Source organism: Calliphora vicina, chromosome 2 (genome assembly GCF_958450345.1).
Source record: "Calliphora vicina chromosome 2, idCalVici1.1, whole genome shotgun sequence".
In the NCBI taxonomy this organism is placed as follows: Eukaryota; Metazoa; Arthropoda; class Insecta; order Diptera; family Calliphoridae; genus Calliphora; species Calliphora vicina.
This window is the reverse complement of record NC_088781.1, coordinates 97,910,830-97,929,117: the sequence shown is the minus strand read 5'-3', so window position 1 is coordinate 97,929,117 and position 18,288 is coordinate 97,910,830. Positions and strand designations below refer to the sequence as shown.

General features: G+C 30.4%; 1 protein-coding gene across 1 annotated transcript in view; it reads right to left on the bottom strand.

The window, feature by feature from the left end:
* Positions 1-2,129: 2,129 nt before the first annotated feature.
* The window catches only part of LOC135951174 (prolyl endopeptidase FAP), an 85,767-nt gene continuing 69,608 nt past the window's right edge, over positions 2,130-18,288 (bottom strand). The window contains exons 2-13 of the mRNA XM_065500767.1: positions 8,961-9,912; positions 8,621-8,894; positions 8,290-8,557; positions 7,936-8,230; positions 7,734-7,866; positions 4,189-4,377; positions 3,993-4,117; positions 3,392-3,778; positions 3,138-3,323; positions 2,915-3,072; positions 2,639-2,844; positions 2,130-2,521 (exon numbers count right to left, since the gene is read on the bottom strand). Of these exons, the coding sequence (XP_065356839.1) occupies positions 2,378-2,521; positions 2,639-2,844; positions 2,915-3,072; positions 3,138-3,323; positions 3,392-3,778; positions 3,993-4,117; positions 4,189-4,377; positions 7,734-7,866; positions 7,936-8,230; positions 8,290-8,557; positions 8,621-8,894; positions 8,961-9,169 (2,574 nt within the window). The 5' untranslated portion in view covers positions 9,170-9,912 and the 3' untranslated portion in view covers positions 2,130-2,377. The remainder of the gene's footprint in view (positions 2,522-2,638; positions 2,845-2,914; positions 3,073-3,137; positions 3,324-3,391; positions 3,779-3,992; positions 4,118-4,188; positions 4,378-7,733; positions 7,867-7,935; positions 8,231-8,289; positions 8,558-8,620; positions 8,895-8,960; positions 9,913-18,288) is intronic.

Here is an 18,288-nt window from a genome sequence, read left to right as displayed (position 1 = left end):
TCTCGATTTAAGGGTTGACGTTTTCCGATTTTAGTAAAACTTTCAGACTATATTTAAAATTACATGGACTATAATATTCTAAATATATTTTACTTAAAAATCATAACAGTAATGAAATTCGGCTCATTCGCCAAAATATGGCCAAAAAATTAGTTTTTCTCGAAAATCGCAAAATTGAAATCGCAGGTACGGAAAAACTATAGGAGGTATTGACATAACATATCAATACCTCATAATCCCTATTATGTTGACAATAAATCCCCAAGTGATGATCAACAAATTCTGAAATTTGTTTAACAAAATTTTTAAAAATTTGAAATTGGAGTTTTTAAACTGCCGTTAAAAAAAAATATTTTTTTTTGGACATACCTGCGAATAGGTTAACTGTATCCTATGAGGACGTACACATATCGATTCTTTTAAATTAAATTGCAAAAGTAATTATTTAATGGGAAAATTTTTACAAAAACTGAAAAAATTGCATTTTTTCCCCTTGCAAATGCACCACAAAACTAAATCGCAAGTCGGCACGGTTACAATCATGATAGAATGACAAAATTTCATATTTAACTATAGTTTTATATATATATAAAAAAATTAGAGAGTATGCGTTCCGAAATTCTCTAATATGCATGTGCCACGATCTGAAGAGAATATAGAAAATCTTAAGTATAACAGTATTTCTGTAGAAATCGTGTGTATAACTGATAGAAAATCGCGTGTTTAACTCTATTTTCCATAAAAAATATACAAAATCTTGTATATAACAGTATTTTTTTTAGAAAATCTTGTTTATAAGAGTTTTTACTATTGAAAATCTTATTTATAACATTGTTTTCATAGAAAGTCTTGTGTATAACAGTTTTTTCTATAGAAAATCGTGTGTAGCAGCATTTTTTTTAGAAAATCTTGTGTATAATAGTTTTTTCTATAGAAAATCAATTGTATAACAGTTTCTTCTATAGAAAATCTTGATTATAACAGTATTTTATATAGAAAATCTCGTGTATAACAGTATTTTCTATAGATAATCTCGTGTTCATCAGTATTTTGTATAGAAAGTCTTGTGTACAACAGTATTTACGGTATAATTCTGCACAGTGGGTAGAATCAACTATATTTTTGAAATAAATGTGCCATTTCCAATAGACTGTTCCGATACTTGAAATGTCTAGAAATGCGGAAGTGTATTAGAGTTTACGTTTTGATATATGTAAGTGCCTGAGAGCCCTTAGGAGCATCTCAAGTTAGGGGATCTCAAACATGTAAAAAGTTTAAAAATGCTTGCCAACTTTTTTGTGATTCTTCAGTTTCCGAATAGTTTAATATAATCTTAATTATTGACCAAAGATAATTGTGTTTGTCAAAATAATGTGAAATAATAAGATAATTGAAAATATTGAAAGAGTATTTTTCACTAAAGATGAGGTCATATTGGAAAGAGTGACCTTTTTTTTACAGATTCTACTTAAACCATATATCTAAGTACATTTAAGGGTTCTGACGCATAAACACGTACGGGAAATTTATTTTAAAAATTTTACATGAATATAACTAAATTTGTTTATATTTTTTAATGATTTCCTTACAAAATTTTAAAAACAAATTTCCATCCGTGTTTCTGAATCAAGCAGTGAGTTTTTGAAAAATATAGTGTAAAATGGGAAAATAAAGCTGAACAATTTTATTTCGACCGAATGACATAGTTGTTTTTTTTTCTCTATTGTTTTTAAAAATGTGAGTGTATGTTATTTAAATAAACATCAAACTTAATTTAAAATAGATTTTCTAATAAATATTAGTTTTGTTTTAAACAGTAAATTTTAAAAATTAATATTGCATCTTTTTGATTGACTGATTGATTGGCTGAATGTTGTCCTGATGTGAAGTGATACTTGACTTTAGTATTAGAATGAATGAGAGAGAGAGAGAGAATTTCTTCAATATCATTAATTATCATTTGATTATGATCATTTCTATATATATTAACTATAATACAAATTGATTGAATGCCTGTCATTTTATTATTATTATTATTGTATCATTTATGTATGAAATAGTATTTTTAAGTACAAGTTTTATTAATTAATTAACTAATTAATTAATATAATTTGAGCAATAGTCTAGATTTGTTTAATTTTACCTATTTTTTTTTTTATTTTTTGGTTTTGTTTAAATAATTTAGTTGCAGTTGTGAGTATGTAATTTAATTATTTCTCTTTCTTGTTTTTTGTTATTCTTGGAAATTTTAAACTTAAATAGTTAATAAACAACAGAAATAAAATAAATAAATAATTAAATAAAATTATTAACAAGGCTTAAAGTTTGATTTAAATATTTATAATTTTGTTTGTTTGTTTGTTTCTATGTAAAATACTTATTCGGCTGGTACTATAGTTTGATCCAAATTTGGCTTAGTATCATCTGGATCTAAACTTAAGCATTCAGAAAAATAATGTTCCATGGAAGAATAGACATGTTCTAAAACACCACTTAGTTCATGGCCTTCATCGGCATAAGTCTAAAGAAATAAATGAAAAAGTATAATATGTATTACACACAAAAAAATAGTTTCCACCTACAACCACATATGTATTAAATTTGTTACATTAAATGCCTTGTAAAGCGTTTTCCTTACCTGATATCTGTACAAGACATTGGCGTCCGTTAAGGATTTAGCTAATTGAACTCCATGTATATAAGGTGCTGTAGAATCGGCTAAGCCGTGTATTAGAAAAAATGCATGTGATTTGATCAGACGTGCTCTTTGAGTTGCATCTGCTTCCACATAACCCTTGTAATTTTCAGCTGGAAGACCCATAATACGCTCTGTAAATGCTGAATCTAAAAGACATATGAACAAAAAAATCTACATAAAAATACATGCACAATTACAAAATCAAAAGAAACGTACTGTAGTAAAGCCAATCGGCAATTGGTGAGACAGCTATACCACATTTGAAAACATCTTGTTGGGTGCCCAAGACCATCGAGGTGACATAGCCACCATAACCCCAACCCCAAATACCAACACGAGTTTCATCTAAAAAACTTATGGTATCCAGCAGATAACTATTTAAAAGAAATTTTCCAAATGAATAAGTTATAGAATTTTAGCAGAACATGTCTGATCTTACCGTAACACAGAAATTTGATCCTGAACTTCTACACCACCCAGATGTCTATATAGAGATCTTTTACTCTGACCCTTGGCTCCCCTTACATCTAGACGTATATAAATGACATCATTGCGTGATGACATATAAGTGCCCCAGTCTACACGAAATTTTTCTGATACCGATTCAGATCCAGGACGGCCATTGCTGTAAATACAAAAGATTCTCACAAATTAATGTTGCCATTATGAGCTTTAAAATAAAGTTAAACTTACACTTCTACTATAACGGGAAATGCTGCATCTCTCAATTCTTCTCGCCAACTGGGCGGCAGCAATAATTGCACTTGAGCTCGACTGCCATGAGGCAACGGTATTTCGAACGATCTTTGTGTGGGCAAGGCCAACTTTTGCAATCGTTCTATATAAAATGGACGTTTATCATAAAGTATTCTCTCCAGACTGTGAGTTTTATGTAAATGAACACCCGATACGGGCAATCCGGGACCCTGGCACTCCAGTATATAAAAGGAAATTCCATGTGGGGTGGCAATGGAAGACGTTGGCATTATGAAGGCATCGAAATGAGAACAGTTAAGATAATAGTAGCGACTGCTCCAAAGAGCTTCGCCCAAATCGCATGTTATGCAAGTTGGTTCAGTTCTAAAAATAAAAAAACTATAAACATTTATCCACGTTACATTAATTGAAAAAGCATTGGCAATAAAGCAAACAAATTATGCGGGCATCCCTTAACACAACATACAAGCAAAGCTGCGATCTTTCAATTATTAAATATTTATAAATTTTATAAAGATTAGCATTACAACATTTACTAAAAGTCAACAATAGCATACATAGTATTTAATGTACTTACTTTCTATTATCATCATTAACTGGATCTCTTACAGTGTAAAGATGTCTCTGTCCAGGTTTCTTATCTTTAGTACCCAAATAATAAACTAAATGATTTGCAGTATCCCAGCAAAGAATTTTCAATACCTTAAATATTTTAAAGATATTGATTAATTGCATTTCACTTACATACATATAAATATAGAATTCGAACTAACCTCATATCTGCCATGAGAAATAACAGATATTCTTTGTTGTGATATGGTTACATGTTTTATATGGGTAAAATGTTCCGTGCCCGATTCTTGTACACTAGCTAATATTAAAAAACTATTTCCATCTGGAGAAAATACCGGATGTGGCAGTATATCAAGCCATTCGTCTTCTGGTGCTCTTTCTGAGTGAATCTAAAAATTAAAAAAATAAAATAATAGAGTTTTAAAAAACAAGGTAACACTCTAGTTTCTGTCAATTGTTTTCAATTTCATTTGGATAAACTTTGCTTCTATAAGGCGTTTTCACATAAGGTGACAATCAAGATGTATACGGATAATTTTTACCATCTCCGATATAGAATTGCCAACCGTCCAGTTTTCGTCGGGACAGACCAGTTTTATAGTCGAATGTCCCGTGTCCCGGCGATACTCTGAACGGGACGCCATTTGTCCCGTTAAAAAAAAAACATAACTTTTTCATCAATGACCACAAAAAATATAAAAAAATCGAGAATTTAAAATCGTATAGTAAAGGAGAACTAAATGTTTCCAAATTAATTGGGAAAATTGTTGCCTGTGATCAAGATACGGAAGTAGAGAAAGACGAGCAAATCAGATTTTGTTGCAAGTAGATCATAATAAAAAAGAATATTTTACTAAGGAATGCGTATCTGTGTATAAAAAAAATATTGATTATTTGAATAAGTGGTTTGATTATTGAACAGAAACTTTTTTTAATAAATGAAATAGTTTAATTTGGATAATGAGCTGAAATATGATGAAGTAATTGAAATTGTTCAAAAAATTGGAAATACCGATAGACAAGGATGCTTTATTTTCTGCAATATGTTTCCTAAATAGTATTTTATCAAAACTGAATATCACTATAAAACAATATTAACTTCTATGAGTACCTACCAAAAAAAAAACTCATTTAATTACAGTAATCCAAAAATAGTTAACATTTTTTGATAACGGGGAAAGTCTAAATTTTGATTTTATTTTACCACCTAGAAATTGCTATGTAGAGCGTGTTTTCAGCGTCATGTAGTTAAAGTTGTTGATCCATTTTAAATTTAGCTTAACACTTTCGGGACGGAGTTTTAGTTTGAGAACCAAAATATATATGGTAGAAATTTTTGCATATTCTAAAAGATGTGGAAAAAATAAAATATTCTGCATACTCAGAAATCCTGAAATCGCCCTTTTATCCTGGGACATACATATAATCCCAATCAGTGTTCTTGATGGGTGATTCGAAATTAAAAAAATGAATAAAACATCAGAATATTATTAAATTTAGATGAAAGTATACATTTATTTGCTTATTTATAGCATTTTATAAATGTAAATAAAGATTTAATTTGTGGAATGGTCCAAAACACTTGTAACACAAAGCGTTGTTGCAGCCTGAGCATATCATCTTTGGAGACTTTCGATAATAAAATAAAAATGGAGAAAGTCGGGAGCAATGTGGGTAAAAATTTTGAAAATTTAATTTTCAAATACGAATATCTCCTAAGCTATAAGAGATAATTGAAAGGTTTTTTATAGTGCTTGACGAGGAGATTCTTAATTTTTTTTAAATCAAATTTCAACAATGTTGTGAAATTAATTTTCAATCTGCTGACATGTACCGGTATGTTTTTATTCAAATATTATAATTAACTCTTAAACATGGTTTAGTTGTTATTTAGATAAGAAATTGCATTTAAAAATTGCTTGGACATAACATCCCAGTAGTCCCGAAAGAGTTAAGATGTGCTGAGTTTGTTGAATTTATTATTTCTTAAAGAAAGTTTTTTTTTAATAAAAAAAGAGTTAAGCCACCTTTTCGCCCAAAAAACAGCAAACATCAACTATTTTGTGAATATTGAAATTGAAAATCGTTTATTTTTGAAATCTTTTGTATGTTACGCCCCGTTGCCACATGCAAGTAATTACTTGTAAGTAATGAATACGTATTACCATCGAAAAACACCGAAAAACCACAAAATTTTGTGTGTGTATTGAGTTTTTCGAACTTGCACTTACATGTGGCAACGGCGGGTTATTCGTAATATAGTAGTCTAACTATCAAAAAAATTCGAGTGAATTCTGTCAAAAATTACGACCTATATTAAAAACAAGTAAGAAAGTATGGTCGGTCAAGCCCGACCATATTATACCCTACACCAAGTAAATGAGTAAAAATATTTTTCTTTTAAAATATCAATAATTTATATTCGTGAGTAATTTTCGGAAGTGGGCCTTATATGGGAGCTATGACCAATTATGGACCGATCACCATAAAATTAGGTCATGTGATTTATGTCTATATGAAAGTTATTTATGTTGAATTTTGTGTATATACCAAAATTTTTAAGTGATTTAAGCACGTTAAAGTGATTTTCGGAAGCGGGTCTATATGGGAGATATGACTAATTATGGACCGATCGTAACAAAATTTGGTGACACGAATTTTGTATATATAAAACTTATTTGGAGCGAAACTTGGGTAGATACATACATAAATTAAAGATTTATGATCGATAAAGTCCAATTTCGAGAGGACATTTGTATGGGGGCTAGGTGAAATAATGGACCGATTTCAGCTTCGTCCTTGGCCCAAAAAAATTATATGTACCAAATTTTATCGAAATATCTTCAAAATTGCGACCTGTACTCTGCGCACAAGGTTTACATGGACAGCCAGCCAACCAGCCAGCCAGACGGACGGACGGACATCGTTTAATCGACTCAGAAAGTGATTCTAAGTATTTTTGGGCGTTACACACATCTGCACAAACGCATAATACCCTTCCCACTATGGTGGTGTAGGGTATAAAAAGCGGAAGAGATAAATAGCAAGATCTAGTGCTTTCCAAAAATATAAAAATCTTTGAAATCGGATGGGAAACAAGGGTACCCTACTTTGAGCCCCACATCGCCCTGGATCATTTGTAGTACCCATTTTAATAACTTAACTTTGAATACTCCTTGGCTACGCCCATGTCAAATTTTATTTATTTCCAAAAAAAATTGATTCTGCAACACTGTGTGAACTTTTAATGGTGGTTAAGAAAATAAAAAGATCCGTTTTTGAGATATCGAAGGATAAAGGACATTTCCGATTTTGGATGTCCTTTTGCTAAGAAGATATACATATAATTTTTATAAAATCTAATGATGCGTTCCAAAGTTATTCGATCCTAAACATTGCTGATGTTTCACAAAAATGCCCGAGATGTCCAATTTTAGAGAGCTATAAAATATGAACCACATACGAAATGGGCTTGGTTTATATATATCATAATATGCGAATTTAGTGGTAGAAGACATCTATTTTTGGATCGACATATTTTACCTCCGATTGTTGAGTTATTATTTGGTTATTGATTTGAATAGCAGAATATGTTCCAGGTTACTAACTTCGATAACTACAACTTCAATAAAGTTTATATATCTCTAAGAGCTCCCAAAGAATCATAGCATTTATCTCGTAGCATCGAATTTGTTAGCTTGAAGACACATTTATTTTAACGATACTTATAATATTGGTATCTTACCTCTGAACACTCCCAATTTGTTTCTGCAAAACATGTTGCGATTATGCTGTAATTTTGAGATCTCATCATATAAACGAGCGATACTTGACGATTACCATCTGATACCCATCCGGCTGACGTCAGATAATAATCCCTAGAAAATCATTAATAAATCTAATTATTGCAACTATGTACATATGTAGGTATGTTTTTAATAACTTACTGTCCGTCTAGGGAAGGTGGTGGTTTCAGGAGGATATGATAAATTTTTGAGGCATTTGTTATATCAACTATCCATAATTGCACTTCTGGATTTGTTGTACCCGGTGTTGGGTAACGTACATTTTTGGTTTCGGGAAACGAACTGCCAGCTGACATACCAGAGCCGGTCAAAACAGCGCCAGATGCCAACCAAGGATAGGTCATCATGCCGACATTGCTGTCATTGAAGGAGGCATACATAAAGTGTGTACCGTCTGGTGACGCCCAAATGGCTTCTGGTTCATCGAAAATTTCCTCTGAAAGTAGATTTTTTAATAAAATATCATTTTTGTATATTTAATCAGGCTACACTTACCCTGATATAACCAATCGGGCACACCATTATAAATGAGATTTTGATAGCCAGAATTTGTAATGCGTAAATCTTCTTCATCGGATGGTGATTGTCTCAGGTAAATATCATTATCGGCTACGATTACCAGTGAGGTGGTGTTGCCCATCCAGGAGGCATATTGTAGCCGGGTTCTCTGTACCTTCGGCGAGTCTTTTAATTTCACAGGCATATGATGATCGTTTTCAACATCATAAATGGTATAAAACGCAGTAAATGATTTTTTAAAAATCTAAAATACAACGAATCTTTAATGAAATCTCTCAAACAATATTGTAAAGAATGTGGAATGTACCTTCTTAACATTATGTCTGAATAGAACGTATCGCAGATCGTAGGAGCATTGATAGCCCTGTACATTTAGTTGTCTTAGAGTGTGATTAGTGGCCAAAGTACTAACCGTATTGGTGGCAGTATCTAAAACGGAGAGGGCACCATCGTCCGATTGAAAAACATACTTTTTGGTCGTAACCCAAGAGGGTTGCAACCGGGAAGGCGTTAGATCTCCCTGCAAATATTCATCCAGTATCATGCGTCGACCCGACCAATAAAGTAATTCATCTACATAACTGTAAATTAAAACAAATTATCATTATCAAACTTCGCCAAAAAGTTCGAAGTTCGTAATGACTTACCCTAATAAATAAATGGCCGTTATAATGCCAGCTATAACAAAACTTATCACTAGGAGCGAAAATATTATCGATCGCCAATTGTGACCCTCATCGAGGTCTAAGTCTGGATCTTTGATTTTTGAATCTTGTACTTGTAATGTTTCGTCTGGAGGCAGACGCCATGATCCACCACCTCCTCCTCCTTTATCAGATGTCACGTTTGCGTGCATTGAAATTTGTAATCACTTCTACGATAAATGGCTGGAATCTTCAACTCTCACCGATTATTATTTATATATAAATAATGTTCTCCTCGCACATGTAAGCACACTGGCCCACAATCTCATGCACGCACTCCCTCACTTACTCACTCGCTCGCTCACACAAGGGCAGACTTTTAATTATAAGGAAGAAAGTCCTACAATCATGGGGAACACGGGACTTTAACACATGCATACGCACATAGATGGCACTCTATTAATTTGATTTGTTGACACTGGTGAATTGTAGGCCAAGCCATAAAATCAATCCACTTTTTCAGTTGGACAGGGGGTAGATGTGGAAGAGATGATGTTTGTGGGTTTTTGTTTTATTTTAGCACTTAGAACAGTTTATAGCAAAGAGTTTAGATTGATTTGTTAGTGGTTGATTGGTTGGTTGGTTGGTGTGATTGGTTTGTTTCACTCATTTCATCTAGAGTAAAGTTTAGCTGCCTTGTCGCGAAGGCCTTTGTAATGACGCATATTTGAAATGATGGCTGGATGGCGGCAATTTATCATTTATCTCCATTGAAATTTCACTGCCACTTTCACTGTCTGAATGGTTTACCAAATCAGCAACAGCACTACCACCTTGAATGTAATACGTCATACATTTTCAAATATCACACAACAATGCCACCACTTTAGTCTTCTCCTTTCTTTAGTATTTTATTTACTTCTTCTCTCTTTTATTACACCTTCTGTTTTATTTGCTAAAATTAGAGAGAATAATAAAATATATTAATTTTTGTTTTATAGATACATACTAATAACATAATATTCACTTATATTTAACATTTTATGTTATTGTGGTTTAGAAGAATAAAATAAAGTAGATAACTAGTTATTAAAGAAAACAAAAATAATAAAAAGTATTGAAAATCCAGCAATTTTTACAAACATTTACTGCCAATTTATTTATGTAACTACATTTTGGAACCTCTTAAATTTCGACTCTGTAACGTGCCCTTGCAAACAAACAATATAAATTTAAAAATAATTTTTAAAATTCTCATTTAATTTAAATAGATTAAGAATGAGTAGTTTTGTTTTCGTCAAAGGAAATTGAGCAGTTTACGGTTGCTCTTTGTGTTTGCCTTGACAGTTGATGTTGACTCTAACAGCGCCTATGATAAAATAAACTGACTACAACTTGCTGTACGCAATGCCATCTTCTAGAAGTTTCGAGATTTATCTAACAGACAAGTATCCACTTATGACAACAAAATATGATGAATGTGAATACCAGTCTTTAAAACCTTTAAATTCAAATTGATAGTGCAATTTCGTAACAATATTCTGAATAAATGTTGCCAAAATAACTCTTGTAGAATATTACCGTTTTATTTCAGAAAGTGTTTTCCAAAAAATTATTTAAAATCTATAAAATTTAATTCAGGCAATTAAAAATCTGAATATTGCTTTTCATATCTCCAATAAAATGAGAAAATTCTTTAACTACTTCATAAAATAGTGCAATATTTTCATAATCTAGACAAGATCGCTTTAATTCCTCATTATTTTTATAGTTGAAGTTCACGTTTATCACACAATCGTACAGATTTCCATTAATTACACTATAATACACCATAAATATGAAGGGGTTCTCTATAGCTTTAGAACAGTTTTCATTAGCAAATGTACTGAAATAACAATATTCTTAAAGTTATAACTTCAAAATATAATTTGTATGGTGTTTTGAAATTGATTTTAAAATTGTTTCTTTTATTAAAAATATGGGGGATTTCATGTCGAGTGAACCAACTTTTGAAATCGATGTCTTCCGATCGGGATGAAATTTGCAAAATTTTTCAAAAAATTTCACATTTTGGCCAAAAAGGTTTTTGATTTTATCAAAAAATCAAAAATTGTATCGATTGAGTTACAAAACACTTATTTTGATAGATATCCCACTCGTATTCCACTAAGCGATAAAAAAGGTTTTCAAAGAAAAGTTCGAAGCTTCCTTTTGAGCAAAAAAATTTAAAAAAGTGGTCCATTTAAAAAAAAAGTCAATAAAGTTTTTGATTTTTCAAAAAATTTTAAAAATTTTATGTTTTGAGTTACAAAACATTTATTTTGATAGATATTCAACCCGCATCCTACTAAGGTCTTAAGGGAAAAGATTTATGCTTTCTTTGGAGAAAAATGGGCCCATTTTGAAAAAAAGTTTTAGATTTTGGAAAAAAAAAATAATTTTTTTTGGAAAGATTGCAGAAATAGCTATCTAAACTATTTGGGACACATTTTGTTAAGAACAATGTGTAATAAGTTACATGGATGAGAAAAAACACCTGTTTGGTCAAAGTTCTTGACCAATCTTGTTGAAAAATTGTGTCTGAATTACTATCCGACAGGAAGACATCGATTTCAAAAGTTGGTTCACTTGATATGAATTCCCCGAAATATATGTATAATTTTCTTTTCAAACAGAAGAGGCTTTTGATTTAAAAATTGCTGTGTAAGGATCGTTGAAGTTTCAAAAAAGCATTTTTTAAGGCAATAATGATTTTTTTTTATTATTTTAGTGAAAAAGCATACTGGAAGCATACCTACCAAATATAGGACCTAATTTTGTAAATCACGTCACCAAAGTGATATTTATGTGGAAAGCAAAAACAAGATTAAAAAATTTTTAAAAGTTGTTTTTGTTTTACATATGTATATGGGGCATTTCACGTCAAGTGAACCAACTTTTGAAATCGATGTCTTCCGATCGCGATGAAATTTGCACCAATGTTAGTTCTATTGGAACTCTCTGAGTTATAGGAGGTCAAAATTTGACATTTTGGCCAAACAGGTGTTTTTTTTATCCATATAACTTATTACCTATTGTTCTTAGCAAAATGTGTCCCAAATAGTTTAGATAGCTATTTATGCAATCTTTCGAAAAAAAAATTAAAAAAATTTAATAAAATATTTTTGATTTTTTTTTTTAAATCAAAAATATTTTTGACTTTTTTTTCAAAATGGGCCCTTAGGCTTAGGTCTTTTCCTAAGCGACCTATATGGTCGCTTAGTGGGATGCGAGTGGGATATCTATCAAAAAAATATTTTGTAACTCAAGATTTAAAATTTTTGAATTTTTTTGCAAAATCAAAAACTTTGTTGACTTTTTTTAAAAAAATGGACCCATTTTTTAATTTTTTTATTTTGCTCAGAAGAAAGCTTATGTGTTTTCCTTTAACACCCTTTTTGTCGCTTAGTGGGATGCGAGTGGGATATCTATAAAAAAAATGTTTTGTAACTCAAGACATACAATTTTTTCCTTTTTTTTGAAAAATCAAAAACCTTTTTGACTTTTTTTTTCCAAAATGGACTCTTTTTTTATTAATTTTTTTTTTCTCAAAAGAAAGCTTAGGTCTTTTCCTTTAAAACCTTTTTGGTCGCTTAGTGGGATGCGAGTGGGATATCTATCAAAATAAATGTTTTGTAACTCAAGACAAAGGTTTTTAAATTTGCACTATTTTAATTTTTTTCATATTTGTGTGTAAACCTTAAAAATTAAACTTACGCAGAGAAACTAGACACATTAGCCTTTCCGATGGTATGTAACATACCCAACTAAAATTTCATAGCCTCGATACTGTAATACCCATAATATGTTAACCTCAGGAATAAAAATCACTTTTTTTCTATGGAAATGTTGAATAATTTAATTTTGTTATTTATTTGTAATAATAATTAATTTAATATATAATAATAATAATAATAAAAAGATGAATAATTTAGTAAAATTTAATCTTAATCACAATAGATCAATTTATATAATAACTATTTTTACACTTAATTTATGAAGTTTTTAAATTTTCAAATATCCATACTTTTATCCTCCTTATTTGTCACCTTTATTAGCTGCTTTTTTTTTGTCAATCCTTTCTTGGCGTTATTAGATTCAGCTACTGATTTCGCTGCTGGCTTCTTTTTTGGCTTTGGAAAGAAATCGCATTGAGTAGATGCAGAAAACTTTTTTAATTTGAGTCTTCATCGACAAGCGGTATGAAAGCATGGTATTGAGCAGTGCCATCGATTGTTACCGCAGCATCGAATCTGCTCTATAGTGTTTTCAATGTTTCCTCATGATCCTCTTTGCTACTAAAAACTATTTTAGCTATCTAAACTATTTGGGACACATTTTGCTAAGAACAATAGGTAATAAGTTATATGGATAAAAAAAACACCTGTTTGGCCAAAATGTCCTATAACTCAGAGAGTTCTTGACCGATCTTGTTGAAAAATGGTGTCCGAATTACTATCCAATAGTCACTAACATTGGTGCAAATTTCATCGCGATCGGAAGACATCGATTTCAAAAGTTGGTTCACTTGACGTGAAATGCCCCATATACAAAATTTTCAAATTATGAAAGGCAAATCAATGCCTGAATTTTGGTGCGTTTGTTCTGTTCTGAATTTGTATATAAAACAAAAATAAATTTTTAAAATCTTGTTTTTGCATTCCACACAAATATCACTTTTGGTGTCGTGATTTACAAAATTAGACCATAGTATTTTTACAAATCATGTCCGGTTTAAAAGAATTAGTTTAAAAAAAACATACATATTTATGATGTTTTGAAGTGTTTTTAAACGATTTATTTATTGAATCTGCCTTTTATATGCCTAACAATAAGTAATTTAAATCTTATAACCAAAATTAAAACTAGTTGCTCTGGTTTACTGGCACTCATCTTAGCAGGGTGGTAGATCTGGATCTGGTTTTTACTATAAGTATTTTCATACTCTATGTACTCCAACAAAACAGAATTGCTATTTGTGTATTACTATATTATTAGCTGTTGGAATATAATGCTTGGGAAGCATGTTTAATATATTGTTATAAGTTATGTTTTGGCTAGGATATCAAGAAATTTCAAGTAGATCCGATTATCCAATTCAGAGCTACAGAATTTTGAAAATGCAAAACATACCCAGGTATGTTGCCATTGACATAAAGGTTAAAAACAAATTGGAAAAAAAAATATCTATACAGTTTTGTGCACTTAATGTCTTTGGGTCATATTTGACATGGAGCAAACATCCTGAATTACTGTTACGCACAATTAAGATAAATGTTCTCAGAGCCATTTAATTTTTTAAATATGAATTGGCTATAAAAAAGTACTGATTATTTTTTAAAATTTCTGGTTTTATTGGAAAGGTAGAACTTTGTCATTTAAGAATGGAACATAATATCATTCATATGACGTTTTCATGCTTTCCAGATCGTTTGCGATATTTATCTAAATATAAATGTCTTCTAAAATAGCTGGAGTATTTGTTTTAAAATTTGTTTGTGATTTTGAATATCTTTTAAAGTTTTTAATACACTAAGAGCTAATTTCTTACTTGTCAGTTAAACGTAGCTTAACACGCTGTTATATTAATCCAGAAACATATTTTGCCGGAATTTAACCAATGATTGTGTTTCTCACTAGTGGATTAATTTTGTTAGCATTGTCATACTTTTCAGTCAAATTACATGTTTATTCCTCAACATTTTTCATATAAATATGAAAAAAAAAATTACTTTTATTGTAAATTTTAATTTTGTAAAAGAAAACGTGACATTAAAGTATATAAAATGTATATTAAAAATTATATTAATGTTAATAAAGCAAATCAAAACAGAGATCTGCTGTGCTGAATTGTTTATTTTTCATCTGTTTGTGCTATGGTATTTTATACTTAGGTTTAACTCACCAATGATACTCAGTTAAACCGAGATTATATAGTATATAAACAATAAGTGAGAAACACAATTTTTAGTTTAATTTAGGTTTAAACGAAGAATGAAGTTTATCTTTATCCCATAAACTAGCTCTAGAACTCATAAAAACACACTTTTAGAAAAAACCGGTTATTCGAGGAGAAAAACCCGATTTCTTCGATATTCGAAATGTGAGCATTTCAAAAAAACCGAAACAGACTTAACCAAAAAAAACCGGTTATTAAAAACCGGGCCGATCACCATAATGTTTATCATTAAATCCCTTTGCATATTAAAAAGGGGTTTACTTCATATTCGGATAAATATGATAAAATCAACTCATCTGGCACATTCATTATCATATTTAGTAGTCTTTGTTTGTAGAGTTCCATTTTAGTATAATTAAGGTAAAGAGTGTACAACTCCAGCTATAAGAAAATACCCAATATTTCTGTTAAGATTCCTGGCGAGACCAAAAGTTATGCCCAACTGAAAGAAAATTTGTGTCAGTTTTAGATAGAAGTTTAAGAAATAAATATGGAAATAGGTAAACTTTTTTTAAATTAGATTATCACCAAAAACAAAATATGTATTTTGTGAATTTTCATTTACCAAATAATATTTCCAGGTCATTTTATGGGGGTGCATGGTTTGAGCCTTTGATTGATTAGTGATCACTGCATCTCCCTATATGATCGATTTTATTGTTACGATATCACGTTATGAATTTAAGTTTAACGGTCTGTAACATTTATCATGTTTGTAATTATAAGCAATGTTGATAACACGATGTTATTATAACATTGATTATAAGTATGACATCATTACCTGTGAAGCTGCTTTAAAAGCTCTGGGTGATAATTATAGAAATAGATAATAGTGGAATTTACTAGAATATTCTGCTGGTGTATATAAAAACTGATAGAAAGAATATCAACCGGGTCAGTATATCGTAAGCCATACCCAGCGGGAAAATTATGTAGTAATGTCCTAATTTTAACGACACAAGGACACCCAGCCGCGTTGCAATATCGTGTTTAAATTTTAATCGCTACATGTTAGACGGCTGATAGAGAACAAATTTAAGAACGGCTTTTAAAATGTCTACATAGATACTCCTATTAAAAATTTACTACTGAAATGGAAAGACTAATTGAATGTCCTCCGAAGTAAGAGGACTATTAGAGAAAATATTCTTAATCAATTTATTTAGCATAAATCCTTATACCACTATAGGTTTGAGTGTCTAACACCCACCTTAAAGTATACCGATCGACTCAGAATCACTTTCTGAGTCAGGGTGGAATGAGTATCAAATCTTTTAAAATGTGTAAATAGGTATTTTGCATGCTGAATTGAATCTTCGAGTTGTTGTTTAATGGCCGTATATACCAATGAATTCATCGTTAAAATAAACCAGACTATAGAATAATTGGAGTCCTTGCTTTACAAATTACTATCAAACTCGTCTGATCTGTCTCAAAACGACTACTATTTGTTTTTAAACATGAAAATATAATCTTTAGAAGAAAAAAAGCTTCCAATATTTTTAATCTATTTAGCATTTTTTCTTAATGCTTTAAACTTAAATTATGGAATTTAAATGAATAGCTTTCAATCTAACATAGTTTTTGTATTTTTACCTCTTTGTTAAACTTTATTAAGAATTCGAAAATGTAACCATATTAAGATAAGCAAAGTTTTGGCTGCTGCACAATGCAATTGGCTTTTAAACTCAAATATTGACAGACTATAAAACGGGGAGAAACTAGAACAAGTCATAAGATACAAATACAAATACAGCTCATCGTAGTCATCCATACAATTATTATATGCAAATAAGTTTCACTCCACTTGTTCGAAAAAAAAAAAAATAAAATAAGAATACTATTAAAACTTAAATATTAAATTTAGCCTACTTTTGGAAACATCTTCAAAAGAAAATTGTATTTTACATTTATTATTTGATCTAAAATGTATAGTATCTGTGTGTGCATGTAGATACGAGTATTAAGGATAAAAACCATAAAATGTCATAGTTACAAATACTCACACACAAACAAATACAAATATACAATATATAACAATAAAAGTAAATCTTAATTTAAATATACAGAATGTTTAATATAAATGTCTGTATGTATGGCTGTGTGAATGTGTGATGCCTAAGTGAGTAAATTGGTGGCGGAAAATAAACACAAACACCCCCCTCTATATACAGTATCGGTCAAAACATATTGGACAAAATTCGATTTAAAACGATTTGTCCAATTCCAAAGCCGCAGAACAAAAGGTACTTTTTTAAAAATTTAGGGAAATTAATTTTTTCTACAAGATTTCAACCCAAATATTATAAAAATACCAAAAAATCAATTTGTAAAAAAATTCGAAAAAGTACCTTTTGTTCTGAGGTTCCTCAAATACACTCTTTAATAAAAATACATTCTCAGTATTTTTAACACTTTTTGTTAAAAAAATTAACAAAAAGTGATCATTACTACACCTTGTATTTCTAATAATTTAATATTTTGTAATTAATTTCAATATTCGTACTATTTTAATACTTTCACTACGCACAGTGGTTTAGAAACTTTTTTTTTTGGAAATAATTCGGTATCTCGGGAACTATTGGAGATATTATTACAAAATTTCACATGGTTAGAGCAGAGGTGTTTTTGAGTTGAATTGCATTAGCTTCCTAGGGGTAATACGGGCCAGTTTGTTCCCCCTCAAAGTTGGTCACCTCGGGTCTCAAAATTGTTAAAAAAATCCCCAAAAATTCATTTATGATCCGAATGAGCTGAAATTTAAAATATAAATAGTCCTTGAGAAGATCTACGCTTAAATACGCTTACATGTGTAGGTTATCTCCTTCAGTTGAAGAGATATTTAGGTTTATTTATTATTTTTGTTTAATTTTGCTCGATTTTTTTTTGTTTTTTAGATATGGCGGCCCTACGGAGGGTCGAATTTTTTTTTCAAAGTATCAGCTATATTGGCAATAAAATTCTAAATAAAATAAAAAAAACTTGGTAACAGTTATCTCGTCCGTGTAAAATGTTACACGCATCCAAAGTTGGAACATGTAAAATGGGCCTAATTTTTTACGATTTTTCCTAAAAAAGTCCCTATATTTTTTCTTTTGTAGAAACAAATTTTCTTTGGGACTATATATAATTTTTATATGTTTCGGAAAGAAAACTTAATGCAAAAGCATGTAAAGTAAAATTAGGCTCACTTAAGCGGACACAGTATCCCCCAGACCTATCCAAACTTGGACAATTTTAAAAAAAATATTTAGGTTTCAGTAAAAAATTCTAAAAAGGCAAAGCACCGATCCTCAAAAAAGTTCCGTATTTGTATAACACTATATGTTGTTT